The 16,146-nt window shown below is 35.5% G+C and overlaps 1 protein-coding gene across 5 annotated transcripts in view; it reads left to right on the top strand.

Moving 5' to 3' along the window:
* Positions 1-16,146, top strand: part of HACE1 (HECT domain and ankyrin repeat containing E3 ubiquitin protein ligase 1) — a 107,890-nt gene that overhangs the window by 35,483 nt on the left and 56,261 nt on the right. For 4 of the 5 annotated variants that reach the window (XM_038554813.1, XM_038554816.1, XM_038554814.1 and 1 more), the window contains 4 exons: positions 1,869-1,951; positions 10,462-10,558; positions 11,625-11,726; positions 12,540-12,646. In XM_038554813.1, coding sequence (XP_038410741.1) covers positions 1,869-1,951; positions 10,462-10,558; positions 11,625-11,726; positions 12,540-12,646 — 389 coding nt within the window. The remainder of the gene's footprint in view (positions 1-1,868; positions 1,952-10,461; positions 10,559-11,624; positions 11,727-12,539; positions 12,647-16,146) is intronic. The other variant, XM_038554817.1, reaches the window with a different exon arrangement.

Below are 16,146 nucleotides of genomic sequence, written 5' to 3'. Positions count from 1 at the left end.
TTTTGTTTTTCAGGATAGAGACCTGCTTTTAGTTAATCAAGTTAGTTGTCTCTTAAATGTTGTCTGCCCATTCGTGTAGAGTGGTGAGGCACTAAAATATTGGTAGGAAGCATTGTGTACATGGGTTGGGTTTATTGGCTGGCCCCACAGTGTGCTATGGTTTCTCAATCTTGCCTGAGATATTTTGGGCCTGAAAATTCTTTGTTATGGGGGCCATCTGTAGATTGTAGGATGTTTAGACCTATCCCTGACCTCTCCCCACTAGCTGCCAATTGTACTCTTCCTTCCCCAATCATGAAAAAATAATCTCCCAGCATTATCAAATGTCCCCTTGGAGACGATTGGGCTATTTCATGGCCACTCTGTAATGCTGGTATTTGTAGGACTCTTTTCTCTTGCCAGTCTCCAGAGAGGAAACTTGGAATCTCCACCTTTTGAGGTTTTAAGCCTGGCTACTGGATTTCTGGGAGCCTAGTGGAATGTAGGGGCTAAAGATTTTCACTTAACTTTGTTCATCATGGCTCCTTATCTCTGCTTTACTTCTATATCTTGTCTGCCAGTCTAGAGCCTCCCTGTTCAGTTTGTCCAGAGAATAAACCTTCCTATTTTGAGACAGTGTAGGGAGAGATAGTGGCTAAACTCTCTGCCATGGGGAAGAAGGGTTCTAGGGTAAGGTCCAGCTCTTTCTTTTACAGGCTTTCAACTACTATTTCTGTTTAGAGCTCTTTGTAACTATCTTTGTCTTCTAAGTTACCTGGTACTTCCAATTCCTGTATTTTGTATGTATGTTCTAAAGGGAGAATTTGATGGTTTGTTGGAATCCACGTTTGCAGGCATGTAGACTTCAGCTGCCTTTGATCTACTAGTCGGCTTCTATCCCTCCACTTGTTTGCCACTTTCCCAAAACTGATCGATTTGTCCAGTATACTGTTCTGTTCTTTCCTGTTCTTTCTTGTGAGTTTATAGTCTTATTATTTTACTGACCTTGTACTAGGTATTACAGCAGCAATAATGAACATGTGTTCAGTCCAGAAGTAATATTAAATGGTGTAATTCCAAAAACTTTTAGGTTTTTACATGTTTTCTTCCTTTTTTGTAGGAGAAATTCAAATGAAGACTAAAGGAATAAAGCCAGGAGAGATGCTTTTTTTTTTTTTTTTTTTTTTTTTTGAGGTTTTAGGCAAGCCTCATTCTATCTCTAATTATGGGATATATGTTTTTAAGGTTTTATAATTTGCTTTTCCTTAGTATATGATTCGAATGATTGCAGAAGTAGAGCTTAGGAGACAGTATGTATGAATGAGACTATCAGAGAAACTGAAATCAGTATTGATTACTGTTAGTAGTAAGAGGACTTTATAGCTTTTTAACATTTTGAACTTTAATAATTATGTTTGAGTTTAAGAAAATGATAGTTCTGGTACCTGTTTTTTATTTTTAGAGGCAAAAGAATTCTGGTTTTTAAATCCAAATATCTAGAGTAGTTCTGTCAACTTTACTAGCCATTTGTGGCTATTTAAACTTAATTATTATAAAATATATTAAAAATTCAGTTCCTCAGTTGTTCAAGCCTGTTTTCAAGTCCTTGGTAGCTACATGTGTCAGTGATTTTTTTAGAACCTTCCCAGATTCTAACAGGTTATATGTCATTGATAATTACACATGTATTATTTAGTACCTGAGAGTCTCAAGAGAGCTAACCAAAAAGTTGAAGTAGTTCAGCTATCATAATTGTCATGTTCCTACTTGTTCTACTTTAAAATTTCAAGTTGTGGTAAGACCATTCCTTCTATCTGTTTAAATCGTGGTAATTGTGTCTTTGTTTTACTTCTCTGGCTTTATTTTTTAATTATTTCTTTTCCCTCCAGACAGTGCAGTGCTTGCTAGACAGTGGTGCTGATATTAACAGGCCAAATGTATCTGGAGCCACTCCATTGTACTTTGCTTGCAGGTATGATATTTTCTATTTTCAGATGCTCTCATTAAAGAATGTGTGTATTTATTACATTGCCAAACACAAACATTTCTGTATATTTTCTAAAGTTCTCTTGTTTTCCCACAAATACTGTACTCAACTGCACAAGGAAAAATATTTTCTATTATATTGCCAGTGTTTTTATATGTTAATAGGTGGGAGCTTTTGATTTACTTGATTATTTAAATTTTAGACTAATTACTTAATAATTAATGAAAAAAGGTGTCTGTATAATCCTTTAATTTCATAGTTTTCTTTGTTAAGTACTATGTCAGTTTCAGAGGGATAAGCTATTAAAATATGTCTTAGACCAGAGCCGTGTCTTTGCTTTCTTTGGATTTGTAACTTTAAAAAAAAATCTTTGCATTTGTCTGGTTAGATATTAACTTATAGATTAAGTTATTTTTGTAGTTCTGTCTTGGTTCATTTTCTTGAAGCATACATTTTGTTCATTGGTTCATTCGTGTAATAAGCAAACATTTAGTTAGCTACTCAGTGTGTGCCATATATTATGGCATTAGTGATACAGTAATCAATAAAACCTGAGTCCATATGGAGCTAACAACATAATACTTATACATGTACTCCACCACATACATACCCATACATATGTGTGTGTGTATGTATATATATATGTGTGTTCTATAAATGTAGTTTGCAATTAGAAGCAGTTTACAATATACCAGTGTTTCTTGTCTTTGGTTTAGATGATATGAATTGCAGTATTTATTTAGTCTCTTAAATGCAGATATAAAGTTCTCCAGAAAGCTCCTCTTTTTTTTTTAAATCCCTTTTTCTGTTATATGTCATTTTCCTGGAGGTTTGTTTTAGACTAAAAGATCTGCTTTTGTTCTTGTTTAGCTTCTCTTTAGGGTCTCTGATGTTACTTTGATTACACTGCTTCAAATCATCATTGAACAAATTTAGAATACAAGGACTTTTGGATCTCTAGACTTCTATCTGAATCCAGCCATTTTCTTACATTATATTTATGTTTTGGTTGCTTGGTTAGAAAACCCATTCTTTCCATAGTGTCCTGAATATATGAATAATGTCATTGTTTGATTCCCTGAAATCATATCCTATCTTGAGGGATTATCTCTAGATCAGTCCTTTCTTTGAAGCTTCACATTTGAATGGCTACCTTCCTGATTTACATCATCACTCGCAAGTTTTATAGAATCTCAGATGTCAACACGTCCAAAACAGAGTTTCTGATTTCTCTTTTCAAACCTTTTGTCTACCTTTTCTCATCTCAGTTATTGGAACCTTTATCTTTTCAGTTGTTTAAATAGAAACTAGATCGTTATTTTTTTTCTGTTTCTCTGTCTCCCTCTGACCCTGAACTTGGAATTTAGTAAATTCTGCCTCCAGAATATATTCTGAAACTCTTCTCTCCAACTCACTGAAATGATCATAGTCAACGTTGATACCTCTCGTCTAGAATACTGTGTCATCTCGTAACTGGTCTTCTTGGTTGCTCTCGTTTCCCTTCCATCTGTCCCTTCTTTAGCAGCCAAAGCAATCTTTTAAAGAAATGAATCTGTTTTGGGCACTTGGGTAGCTCAGTTGGTCAAGTGTCCGGCTCTTGATTTCAGCTCATGTCATGGTCTCATGATTGTGGGATTTAGCCCCAAGTTGGGCTCTGGGCTTTGCACATGGCATGGAGTCTGTACGGGATTTTCTCTCTCTCTCTTTGCCCTCTCTCTTTCAAAATAAATAAAATCTTGAAAAAACCCAGCTTTTGTCATTTTGTGTTTAAACCCTTTATTTACAAATTTTGGTGCCTCTGTTGCATTTCAGATAAAATACACATTCTGATTTTGCCTGTGAGACCTGTGTGGTCTGACTCTGTCTTAGCTAACTGTGCTTCTGTCACAGTGGTTCTCTCGGGGTTCACTAAATGCAAGGTACTCTTTCCAGTAGGCTTTTCTGCATACTGTTTGTTTTCCCCAAAATGATGTTACTTTGGCTTTTTATGTGGCTGACTCTTTCTTTATATCACTGCTTAATTGTTACTTTTTCGGAAGGCAGTTCCTGGCCAGTGTGAGTATGGCCTCTCCCCAAATTTTATTTCACAGCATCACAGTTGTTTCTTTTTCCCTTTCTTTTTTTTTTAAGTAGGCTACACACCCAACTTGGGGCCCAGCAGAGGGCTTGAACTCATGACCCTGGAATCAACACCTCAGCTTATTAAGATCAAGAGTCAGACGTTTAACTGACTGAGACACCCAGGCGTCCCACAGTCATTTCTTTTATAGCACTTTGTATTTTGTAATGGTTTACTTATTCATTTATTGTATGTCTCTCTTACTAGACTGAAAGTTCAAAAAAGGGAAGAATCTTACCACTTTATATTCAATGTGTAGTACAGTGCTTTGCATTTAGATACTTAGTAAATGTTTTTGAATGAATGAATTGCTATAGTTACATGTTTGAAAAATATCTTCTATAAAATGATAGCATGTGTGATAGTTAAATATTGGTATATTAGTGTTCAGAATGCGGCTATTCTAGTTTGAGCATAGAGGTATGGCAAAAAAAAGGTTTTTAGAAGTACTATCTGTTAGTATTATATTGCTACCATTAACCTTTATTTAAAAAAAAAAATTAAGATTTTATCTTTAAACTCTACACCCAACGTGCGGCTCGAATTCACAACCCCAATATCAGGATTCGCATACCCCACTGACTTAGCCAGCTCAGGCACCCCTCCCAGTATTAACTTATTCTGGCAAATATTAGGCTTCTTTGAACAGAGATAGTTAAGCTTTAAGTTAAAATTGAAATAAGAAAAGAAATGAATCATTATAGCAGGATGATAGATATGGAACATAGTTCGTTTGTATGTAGACTTTTTTTTTCTTAAAATTTTATTTCAATTCTGGTTAGGTAACATACAGTGCAATATTGATTTCAGGAGTAGAATTCAGTGATCCATCACAACAACTAGTATTCATCACAAGTGTTCTGAATGCCCATCACCCATTTACCCCATTCTCCACCCACTTCCCTCCATCAACCCTCAGTTTGTTCTTTATTTTTAAGTCTCTTGACATTTGTTTTCCTCTCTCTCTTTCCCCTTCCCGCATATGTTCATCTGTATTCTTAAATTCTACATATGAGTGAAATCATATGATATTTGTTGTAGGCAGACTTTTAATTGTATTTGCGATATCTAGATATAGATATACATTAAATGTATAAATTATTCCCATTGTATCATCTATGATAAATGAAAAGGGGAAAGGAATGTGGGAAACAGAACAAGTTGACCCTATAGACAAAGTATAGAAGGCTTAAAAGGCTGGGGTATTTGGGTGGCTCAGTGGTTGAGCATCTGCGTTCAGCTCAGTGCATGATGCCAGGGTCTTGGGATCGAGTCCCACATTGGACTCCCTGCATGGAGCCTGCTTCTCCCTCTGCCTGTGTCTCTGCCCCTCTCTCTCTCTGCCTCTCATGAATAAATAAATAAATAAATAATTTTAAAAAAGAGGTCTAAAAAGCTAAACATAATGTAAGTTTTTATTGGTTGAAAGGTATTATGAGATATACTATCATATGCTTTTTTAAAATTTTGAATTACATTTGAAAGGTGTTGAGCTATATAGGAGAAAGAGCCTTGGAAGCAGGGTTCAAATCTCAGCCCCAAAGCTGTGCAACTTTAGTCAAATTCCTAGACCTCTGAAGCCTTTGTTTCTGAAATGGAAATGCTGCTATCTGGCTTGTGAGACTATAGTAAGGATCAAAGGAGATAGCTTATAGAAAGCATATGGCAGAGTATTTTGCACTTAATAAGTGCTCGCTAACCTGCGGTATATGTCTCCACTCCTCAGTATGCACAAAGTACGGTTGTCCTCATTTAGTTTTATTGCTATACAAGATTTTCATACTGAGAAATAGGATTCTTCTCCTACCATACAGACTTTTTTTACTTTGTGTTGCTTACTTTCTAATTCTGAGCCATATTTAATTATGTAGTGAGTGAGTCATTTTCAAACTGATTTTGACCTAAAATTATGACAGGAACTATTTTCCAGCCACTTTTTTCCTCTAAGTATTTTGCACAAGACATAATTCATTAGCTTTCTTTTCATGCACACAATTATTTCCCCATCACCTTCCCATCTTTAGGCACCTTTGTTTATAGGGCTTTTTTTGGAAGAGGGTCATAGGGAGAGGGAGAGAGAGAATCTTAAGCAGGCTCCAAGCCCAGCATGGAACCTGTCACGGGGCTTAATTTCACGACCCTGAGGTCGTGATCTGAACCAATATCAGGAATCAGACACTTAACCAACTGAGCCACCCAGGTGCCCCTTATTTTATTATTTTTTAAGGTTTAATTAATTTATTTGACAGCATAAGTAGGGGGATCAGCAGGCAGACAGAGAGGGAGAAGCAGGCGCCTCACTAAGCAAAGAGCCCAACAATGTGGAGCCGGATCCCAGGACCATGACCTGAGCCGAAGGCAGATGCTTAACAAATTGAGCCACTCAGGCACCCCTATTTATTTATTTGCAAGAGAGAGAGAGAAAGAGAGAGAGAGAGCAAGAGAGTGTGAAGGGAGGGGCAGAGGGGGAGACAGGGAGAGAGTCTTAAGCAGACTCTTCACTCAGTGCTGAGCCCAATGCAGGGCTTAATCTCATGACACTGAAAGCATGACCTGAGCCAAACCAAGAGTTGGTTGCCTTCACTGTGCCATCCAGGTTTCCTAGGACTTTTATATAGTATTTACAAATGCCTCAAGTCCTTAAATTGCTAGATTGGTTTTATTTTCAGTTATATGCTTCCCATTCCCTTAACTGAGTTCCTTAAATAAAGGTTTGGGTGTATAATGATTTTTAAGTGTTTTCTATATCTGGGATAACTTTTTTCCTATTAGGAAAATCAAGGTTTAGCTGGGGTTATATAGATACAGTAAATTAGTGAGATGTTTATGTAATTATGGATGTCTGCAATAGAGAGAAAAAGGTGTGATTCTGAACATGGATTTGTAGCTACTGCCAAATACCTCCTTTCAATTAGTGGAATTCACAAGCAAAGCCCAAAGACTCAAAGTTGTAAACTTTAGAATAGGAAAAAGACCATTAGAAAATATCTCTTTATGAGTAGTTCTAAAAAATCCTGCAATATTTGTACCATATGCACTTTAGCCAAGTTTTCAGATCATATTGCTTGAAAGAGCCTAAAATTAGGAGGCTGAAAGTGCTTGAAAATCACTTCTAAGTAGAAGTAGAAGTACTACAGCTTTCTTATTAAATCTTTGCCAATTTCTTAGTTTCCAGAAAATGCACTGGCATTTCATTGAAGGGACTATAATCTCAATCAATATAAAAAAAAAAAATAAAGAATTTAATCTTTTAATATAATTCCTACATTCCTCTCCCTACATATTCCATTGTCATATCAATGAGACTTCTGATAACATGTATATCTACTTCTTGAAAAAAATATATATATATAAAAAAAAAAGTTAATGGGATGCCTGGGTGGCTCAGTGGTTGAGCGCCTGCCTTTGACCCAGGGTGTGATCCTGGAGTCTCAGGATCAAATCCCACATCAGGCTCCTTGCTGGGAGCCTGCTCTCCCTCTGTCTGTGTCTCTGCCTCTCTCTCTGTGTCTCTCATGAATAAATAAATAAAATCTTTAAAAAAAAGATAGTTAAACTGTAAAGAATATTCTCTGAGCAAATTTTTACAGTTATTTGAACTGAAAAATCTTTTTTATGCAATATTCTTGAGAAGTTTGTCACAGATTACTCTTAATGTCGTGCAATATTGTAAGTGGAGCACTTGAGGCCTAAGTCGGTTTGTGCAGATTTTATATTTTATACATTATTTAGCACCTGTTTCTTGATTTTAATTTATTTTTGAAATGAAACGTTACTTGATCACAGATGAGATTTTAATGTAGTTTTAGAGATTACTCCAGTTTTCTAAAAATGTCAAAATGGAATTCTTTTTCCTTCATGCTAATTATCCTTTTGGCTATATATGATAAATAAAATTATTTGGAGACATTTTAAAAACCAGATATATTCAACAATGTCCCATTTGTACATGGTGATCTTGTCTGTCCATTGTGTGTGATCCCCATTGTATTTTTCTCGGAGCATATATCCCCTTGCAACTTACACCATACTCTCTTGAGTACTAAATACTAAATTGTTTATGCTTTGAGAGCAAACTCTATGTTTATCCATCTTTTGGAATGATATGATACAGATGAAAATTTTGGATCAGATCGACTTAGATTCAAATTCTACTCTGTCATGTAACTGTTGATCTTGAGTAACTCCGTGGTTTTCTCAAAGTCATAGTTTTTGCTACTGAAAATGAAATGAATACTTATTATTATATTTTTAAAAAATTTTTATTTTTGTCATGAGAGACAGAGAGTCAGGGACATAGGGGGAGAAGCAGACTCCCCTGCAGGGAGCCTGATGTGGGACTTGATTCTGGGACCCCAGGATCATGACCTGAGCTGAAAGCAGATGCTCAACCACTGAGCCACCCAGACTCCCACGAATACTTATTTTATAAGAGGGGCAGAGTTAAATCAGACTTTGTACAAAGAACTGAGCATTATGCTTGTCATTTAGTAGATCCTAAATAAATTATGAATCAGGTCTTTTTTTTTCTTGCTTTCTGTGTATGTTACTTTATTTAATACTTATTTGTCAAATGAATGGTACCTGAAGTTAAAAACTATAATATAATTCAACAAATGTATTGAATACATGTTATAAGCCAACTACTGTGCTTAGTGCTATGGAATAAATACATGGTGAAGAAGTTTACAGTTTAATTGGAATGATTAGACACATGGATGTTAAATAATTATAGAAGAAATGTCATGAAAGTTGAACAGATTCGCTTTGCAAATTTTTTCCAGAACCAAGGGTAGTAGCAAAGTTATCACTGTCTCTAAATAAATTAAGGTTAAGTTAGTTTCTTTTCACTTAGCTTTCATTTCTAGGTATTACAAAGAAAAGAACAGTTTCAATTGTAAGCTATTTGCTATTAGCTGTGATAGGTAATGTGTTGACCAGCACTCCTAGCTTAATGACAAATGACGTCTAATGAAGACTTTTCTTGATGTACAATAGTGAAACTAACTACTGTTGCTTTTGGAGAGATTGCTGATTTCCTTGGTTTCTTGGTTTTCTCTAGTAAATTAGATTTTGTACTTGACTCAGTTTTGACCTCTTGATACTTGTATTAAGCTAAATAATCAGCATGACAATAAAGTATTGTGAGAGTGATACATCTATAATATCTGCCATCAGATTCATAGTAGGATTTTATTAAATTAAAAATTTTTTAAATTAAAATTGTTTAATTGTTTAATGCTATTTGGTTATAAATTATACTTTATGCAGTGTCATTTTGTGGAAAAGAATGAATAGGCTTTTTTTTTTTTTTTTTTTTACTTTCTGAGAAATCTGTCTTTCTTTTTGGGAAATGACGTACCTTTTTAGGTGTAATGGTATTGTAGGAAGAGTATTGGTATAGAAGAGCAGGGATTTGAATTCTGGTTTCACCTGTGCTTAAGTTAGTAGCTTTTATCAACTACAAAATAAAAATTTTTGATCACATACTCTTCCAAACCATATGACTTCCTTGGGCATTTGGTAAAATTAGCTTTAAACTATAGTATCTTTGGATTGCAAATTTTTTTTTTTATTGCCTAGACTATCTTGGATCAGATTAGCTCACTGAATAATAAGACCCTAGAGTCTAGGGGTTACTGTCGTCCAAATTAGATTCCTCCTAGCTGAAAGAGTGATGGTTACTAATTTTACTACTTAAAAGAAAATGGGCATTTGGATAGGAGCATTGTTCGTTCTACCTCAGATTAAATAACTGTCAACAGAAGCCAAACTGTGTGGGTTGATAAAATGAAGGTGGAAAGCTGGATAATATTTTTGGGTATTAATCCCTACCCTCCTCTCATTCTCTTATTTTGATATTTGTATTCCTTCCTTCCTTCCTTCCTTCCTTCCTTCCTTCCTTCCTTCCTTCCTTCCTTCCTTCGTTTTGTATTTATTTATTCTGCCAAGTATTAAAGTGCCATAAAATGTACTTTTGTTTTGAATATTGAGGTTTTTTTTGACTAAAAATCTAGAGACTTGGATGGGTGTGGTAGGAAGGGTCAGGCTAAAGTTGAGGAAGAAATTATTGGAAGAAAAAATAGCACATAAGCCTGAATAGTAGCTGCCTATCCCAAGATATTATGATTTATTATATAGGTAATGTGTCCTAAGTTCAATTTTAAGATTTTTAATAGGTCAGTTTATCTACATAGTGAAGGTATGATTTAACATTGGGAAATGTTTTCCTAGATGTTGAGGATGTAATTCAGATCTCTTCTCAGTTTTTAAAAATTGTTAATCCTCTGTTGATTCATACTGACTGTCTATAATTCATAGAGAAAAACTTTAAATTAAAAAGATTATTTTTTTACATGGTTTTACTTCTGTACAGTCATGGTCAGAGAGACACAGCACAAATTCTTCTGTTACGAGGAGCTAAATATCTGTCAGATAAAAATGGAGTAACGCCTCTGGATTTATGTGTACAGGTATGTGTTATGTATATGTTAATGCATATTCTTAGCTCTTTACTTTATGATAGAAACTGACACTGGTAAAATCACTTTTTCCCCTCAAATGAGAGGATAGATGCAAAGATTTTTATTCTATAAAGAATATGATTTTTTATTTTTATTTTTTTTGTTTTTATTTTTTATTTTTTAGAAGATGATTTTTTAAAAAAGAATATGATCTTGAAAAAGGAACTGTGATATTATAAGAAATATATATTGGTCTTCATCCCAGTTCTTAACACAAGAGTCTCTCAGGCACTTGGACTCTCCAGAGTGAAAAGAATGTTTTTGTACACTAATGAGGTGGCTGGTGGCTTCTGGATAGGTGCTAGTTGTCAGGGAAGCCAACCATGTGACTACAGAGCAGTGTTGTATCCCACTCCCAGGGAGGTAAGGGGGACTGGAGATTGACTTTAGTTATCAGTGACCAATAATTTAATTAATCATGCCTATGTAATAGAAATTCCATAAAAATCCTATATACAGTGGGGTTCTTAGGGAGATTCCTGGTTGGTGAACACATCAGAGTTGTGGGATGGTGCCACACCCAGAGAGGATATGGAAGCTCTATGCCCCTTCCCAAATACTCTACTCTGTGTATCTCTTCCATTTCGCTGTTCCTGAGTTACATGCTTTATAGTAAATAAAGTGTCTCCCTGAATTCTGGAAGCTATTATCAAACAGCAAATAGCAGATCATCAAACCTGAGGAAGGATTAATGGGAACTCCTGACTTATAGCTGGTTAGTTAGAAGTATGGGTGGCCTGGTCTTGTGAATGGCTTCTGAAGGGGGGGGCACTTTTATGAGACTGAGCTCCTAACCTGTGGAGTCTGTGTTAACTGTGCGTAGTTAGCATCAGAATTGAATTAAGTTGTATGACACTTAGTTGGTGTTTATAGACAGTTGGAGAATTGCTTGGTGTGGAAAACCTACACATTTAGTATCAGATTGGTGTGTAGAGGAAATAAATTCTCTATTAGGAACTTTTTAAAAAATTTAGATAATTTTAAATCTCTCTCTCTCTCTCTCTCTCTTTTTTAGGGTGGCTATGGAGAGACTTGTGAAGTATTAATTCAGTATCACCCTAGGCTTTTCCAGACAATTATTCAAATGACACAGAATGAAGATCTCCGAGAAAACATGGTAATGTAATTGTACTATAGCTTTTAAATGAACGAGCTTTGTTCATGCTTAGCATATATGGTATTTTAAAATGTACTTAGTAATTTTATTATTACAAATATTTTAATGATTCAAATTTATCTGCATTATAGGAAAGTATAAATAGTATACTAATAAATTTTGTGCTATTATTTAGTCCTATGAACCTTCTGCCCTCTGGGTCTTTGTTTTGTTTTTAAAGATTTTGTTTGTTTATTTGTTTGTTTATGAGAGAGCATGTTTAGGAGGAGAGGGAGGGAAAGAATTTCAAGCAGACTCTGCACTGAGCACAGAGCCAACCTGAGGCTCAGTCCCAGTCCCATAGCCCTGAGCCAAAAACAAGGGTCAGATGATTAACCAACTGAACTACCCAGAATACCCCTGGGTCTTTGGTTTTTGCTTAAAAGAATTGGAATTTTCTCCATAGATAGGGGGAAAATAACTAAGGAGGAATATCATCGTATCATTGGTAATCATTAGTTTATAATAGCTTTACTCTGAAAAATTGCAGAGCTTAAACTTCTCATATATTAAAGTTTGGAATTCAGATTCTGTAAATTAACTTGGTGATTTCTATTTATATTTCTTATTGCTTTTTTACTGGGTGATTTTGAAAAGATTTTATGTCATCTGTATATTAGCTTTTGAATTTATGCAAGACAAAATAGCTGTAAAGGACTTGATTTCAGCTACTTGGCTTCGGGATACTTTTTAAACTAATAGATACTCAATTTCTTGATAAAGTTTAATAGATTATTGTATAATCACATTTTGTTTTACTTGTAAAAAATTTAGTTACGGCAAGTTCTGGAACATTTGTCTCAGCAAAGTGAAAGCCAGTACCTAAAGATTCTAACAAGCCTTGCTGAAGTTGCCACAACAAATGGGCATAAACTGCTTAGGTAAGTGTTTCAAAATATAGACAAATCAATAGGTAGTGGTATCTGTCAGCTTTGTGGTTTTTTTGGCTTTTCTGGGAATGGTTTATTTTGTTGGATGTTTTCATCAGTGGTAAGATGTTCTAAAAATTTGCTGACTTACTGTTTCATTTTAAAGGACTAGGGCAGTCAGCTCTTACTGGGAGATATTTGTCTAGAGAGACTAAAAATATTTACTTAAGTGGATTTGGACATAGATGTCTAAAATTTTATAAGATGATAGATTAGTTATCTAAGTAAATATACATAAAGAAGAATCAGAAAGTTTAGGAGTCTTTTTTTTTTTTTTTATGTCCCTCCTTCAAGAAAATAGTTTAAGAATGTTGATCACTATAGAACTCTGTGTACGGACTACTGTTCAGCCTCTCAGTATATCCACATGATTCCTTATAAAGTTTTTTCCTTAAACTGTCCTCCTCTGTTCAATTCTTTATTCTTTTTTTTTTTTTAAGTTTTTATTATTTATTCATGAGAGAGACAGAGAGAGAGAGAGAGGGGCAGAGAAAGAGGCAGGCAGAGGGAGAAGCAGGCTCCATGCAGGGAGCCTGGCATGGGACTCAATCCCGAGTCTCCAGGATCAGGCCCTGAACTGAAGGCGGCGCTAAACCGCTGAGCCACTTGGACTGCCTGTTCAGTTCTTTATTCTTTCAAAAGATGCTGTGGTTTTAATGGCTCATTGCTGTGTCCATGGAGGTAATGCCTTTATATTACTTGTGTTTATATATATATTGCATTTTCCTGTACCCATACTTCACTGTATGTTAGCTCCCCCTAATTAGGAATAAACAGCCCCAATTAGGTATAAGCAGCCATTTAGAGGTACCTGGGTGGCTCAGTTGGTAAGTGTTTTGACTTTTGATTTTGATGCAGGTCATGATTTCAGGGTTGTGAGATTGAGCACTGTGTCCAGCTCCGCACTCAGTGTGGAGTCGGCATGGGATTCTCTTTCTCTCTCTTCCTCTGCTCCTCACCCTGCTCCCTGTTCCCGCACATGTACATGCTCTCTCTCAAATAAATAAATCTTAATAAAAAAGGGAATAAACAGCCATTTAGAAATGGTTCATGTGTTTTTTTCTTAGCTGATAAATTTGGCCCACTTCTAATTTGGATGCTTTCTCCTTTGCAGTTTCCTTTTCATGTTTTTTAATACTTTGACAGTCTTAGAATAGGTCATGGTCTTCTCTGTCTCTGTGTTTGCAACTGGAGTTTCTTCCTCCCGACACTCTGCTGTTTCTATAAATCAGCTACATTTTCAAATCCATTAAGTTAGCCCTTTTTTTTCTCTCTTCCTTGGGCTTTTCATATACTTCATTCAGATTGGATCACGCTCTATACCATTTACTTAGAAGGGTCTTTGCTAGGCCCCTTATCCTTCATGGTACCAACATCACCCTCTTGTGTTTTTCCATTAAGTCTTTCTTCAGCATTTCTACTCACTATACCATCTGCTAATTTTTTTTTTTTTTTATTCAGTTTCTACCTTTGAGACCACTTTAGATTCTGTTTATGGGATTCACTGAATTTCAGCTTTATGTAATGCTCTTGTTTTAATTAGTCATTTCTGTTAATCCATTTATTTGATGAGTACTTTCAATTCAGACATACTAAATAAAGGCATGGCTTGGGAGTCAGCCAGACTCAGGTTTTAACTCCAGATATCACTATTTACTATGCGATTTCAGCAAGTAACTGTTTTGAGTTTCCCTTTATCATCTACCCATGTATCTAATATATGTTTCTGAGTGCCTACTATCCACCAGGCCACCTGGTAGCTGATTGTGAATAAAACAGACAAGATCCCTCCTATATTTAATTTACAACCTATTCAGGATTTTATTTCCATGTTGGAAAATGGTATTAAATATCTTCTTAATGAACTATTGTAAAATACAATGATAAGGTACTAGAAAGTGCCAAGCATAGTGTGTGGCACATAGTAAAGTTGATGATTATGATTATATAAATGGAAAATGTCAGAGATAATGATTTTGGTTATTATAAATACTCTACATTTCTTACATTAGAAACTTAACCTATTTTTTTGTTTAAGTCTTTGTCCTATATTTTGCTTTTCCACAGTAATGAGAAAGTCTCTTTTTATGTATTTATGTTAAGTTTACCTTTAATAGTTATTAACCACGCACTCAACTAAGGAACATTCAAATACATTATTTCATTTAAACCTCACAGTAATTTTGTTATTTAGAAAGTTATTTCCGTTTTACATAGAAGAAAACTGAAGTTTAACGATTTACCAAGCTATACATTAGAAGAACCAGGATTTCTATTATCATTAGTAAAGGGCAGATTCTGGATTCCAATTTGGAACAAGTAATAAAGGAGTTTAGTGGAACAGAAGTAGGGTAGGAGAAAGGGAGCTATAAACATAACAAGTTTTTTTTTTAAGATTTTTATTTTATTTATTAGCGCACATAACAAGCAGGGGAAGTGGCAGGCAGAGGGAGAGGGAGAAGCAGGCTCCCCATGGAGCAGGGAGCCGACATGTGGCTTGACCCCAGGACACTGGGATCATGACCTGAGCCAAAGGCAGATGCTTAACTGACTGAACCACCCAGGTGTCCCATCGCACAACCATAGAAGTTTTAAAACTTTTTGCTAACCTGCATTGCCTCACGACTTACAATGCTATTTTTCATATGTTCTGTGAAATCTGTTAATTATGGCCATTTTGGGGTTCTGTGTATCTTTTTCTTGAGATTGGTAGTGAGTATTGGTTATTAGTATTTTATTAGAATTTACTGTATTGTTTTCTGTTTTGGGAAATCCTGTGTTTCTCCTTTACTCTCACACTACTACCACACTTACCAAGATATGTGGGTTTTTTATTCCTCAGACCCAGAAATTCTTTAGACAGCAGCTGTGTACAGTTTAACTCAACTTTGACAACTGTCCATCTAGAGATACATCAGATCTTAGAGGTTAAGGGCTTATTCCTATGAGACTGATCCCACTTTCAGATGCCAATTGCAAGTAGTAGGTCCCCAGATTACCTACAGCCTCTGTCTGACTTCACTTCGTATCAGAGATTCTCATGATCTTCTTCCCCTTAGATTTGATTATTTTTTAGAATAGCTAAAAGTATTCAAATTGAGATTCAAAGTATTCTTGTTTCGATTTACCACTCTATTAAAGATATGATAAAGAATGTAGATGATCAGCGAGGTAAAGAGATATATAGGGGAAGGTGCTGGAGGATCTTGAGCACAGAAGCTTCTGTCTCCATGGAGTTGAGGGTGTTGTCTCCCTCCTAATATGTGGATATGTTCAGCAACCTGGAAGCTTCTTGAATCCCATATTTTTAGGCTTTTTGTGGAGGCTTTATCATGTAGGCATGTTGATCATTAACTGCATTTCCGGGCCTTCTTCCGTTTCTGGAAAATGTGAGGTGGGTCTGGAAATTCCAAGCTTCTGATCATGGCTTCATCTTTCTTGTGGCCAGCCTC

This window comes from Canis lupus, chromosome 12 (genome assembly GCF_011100685.1).
Source record: "Canis lupus familiaris isolate Mischka breed German Shepherd chromosome 12, alternate assembly UU_Cfam_GSD_1.0, whole genome shotgun sequence".
NCBI classification, from domain to species: domain Eukaryota; kingdom Metazoa; phylum Chordata; class Mammalia; order Carnivora; family Canidae; genus Canis; species Canis lupus.
Note: the sequence above shows the minus strand (reverse complement) of the source record. Positions and strands in the feature narration are given on the sequence as shown.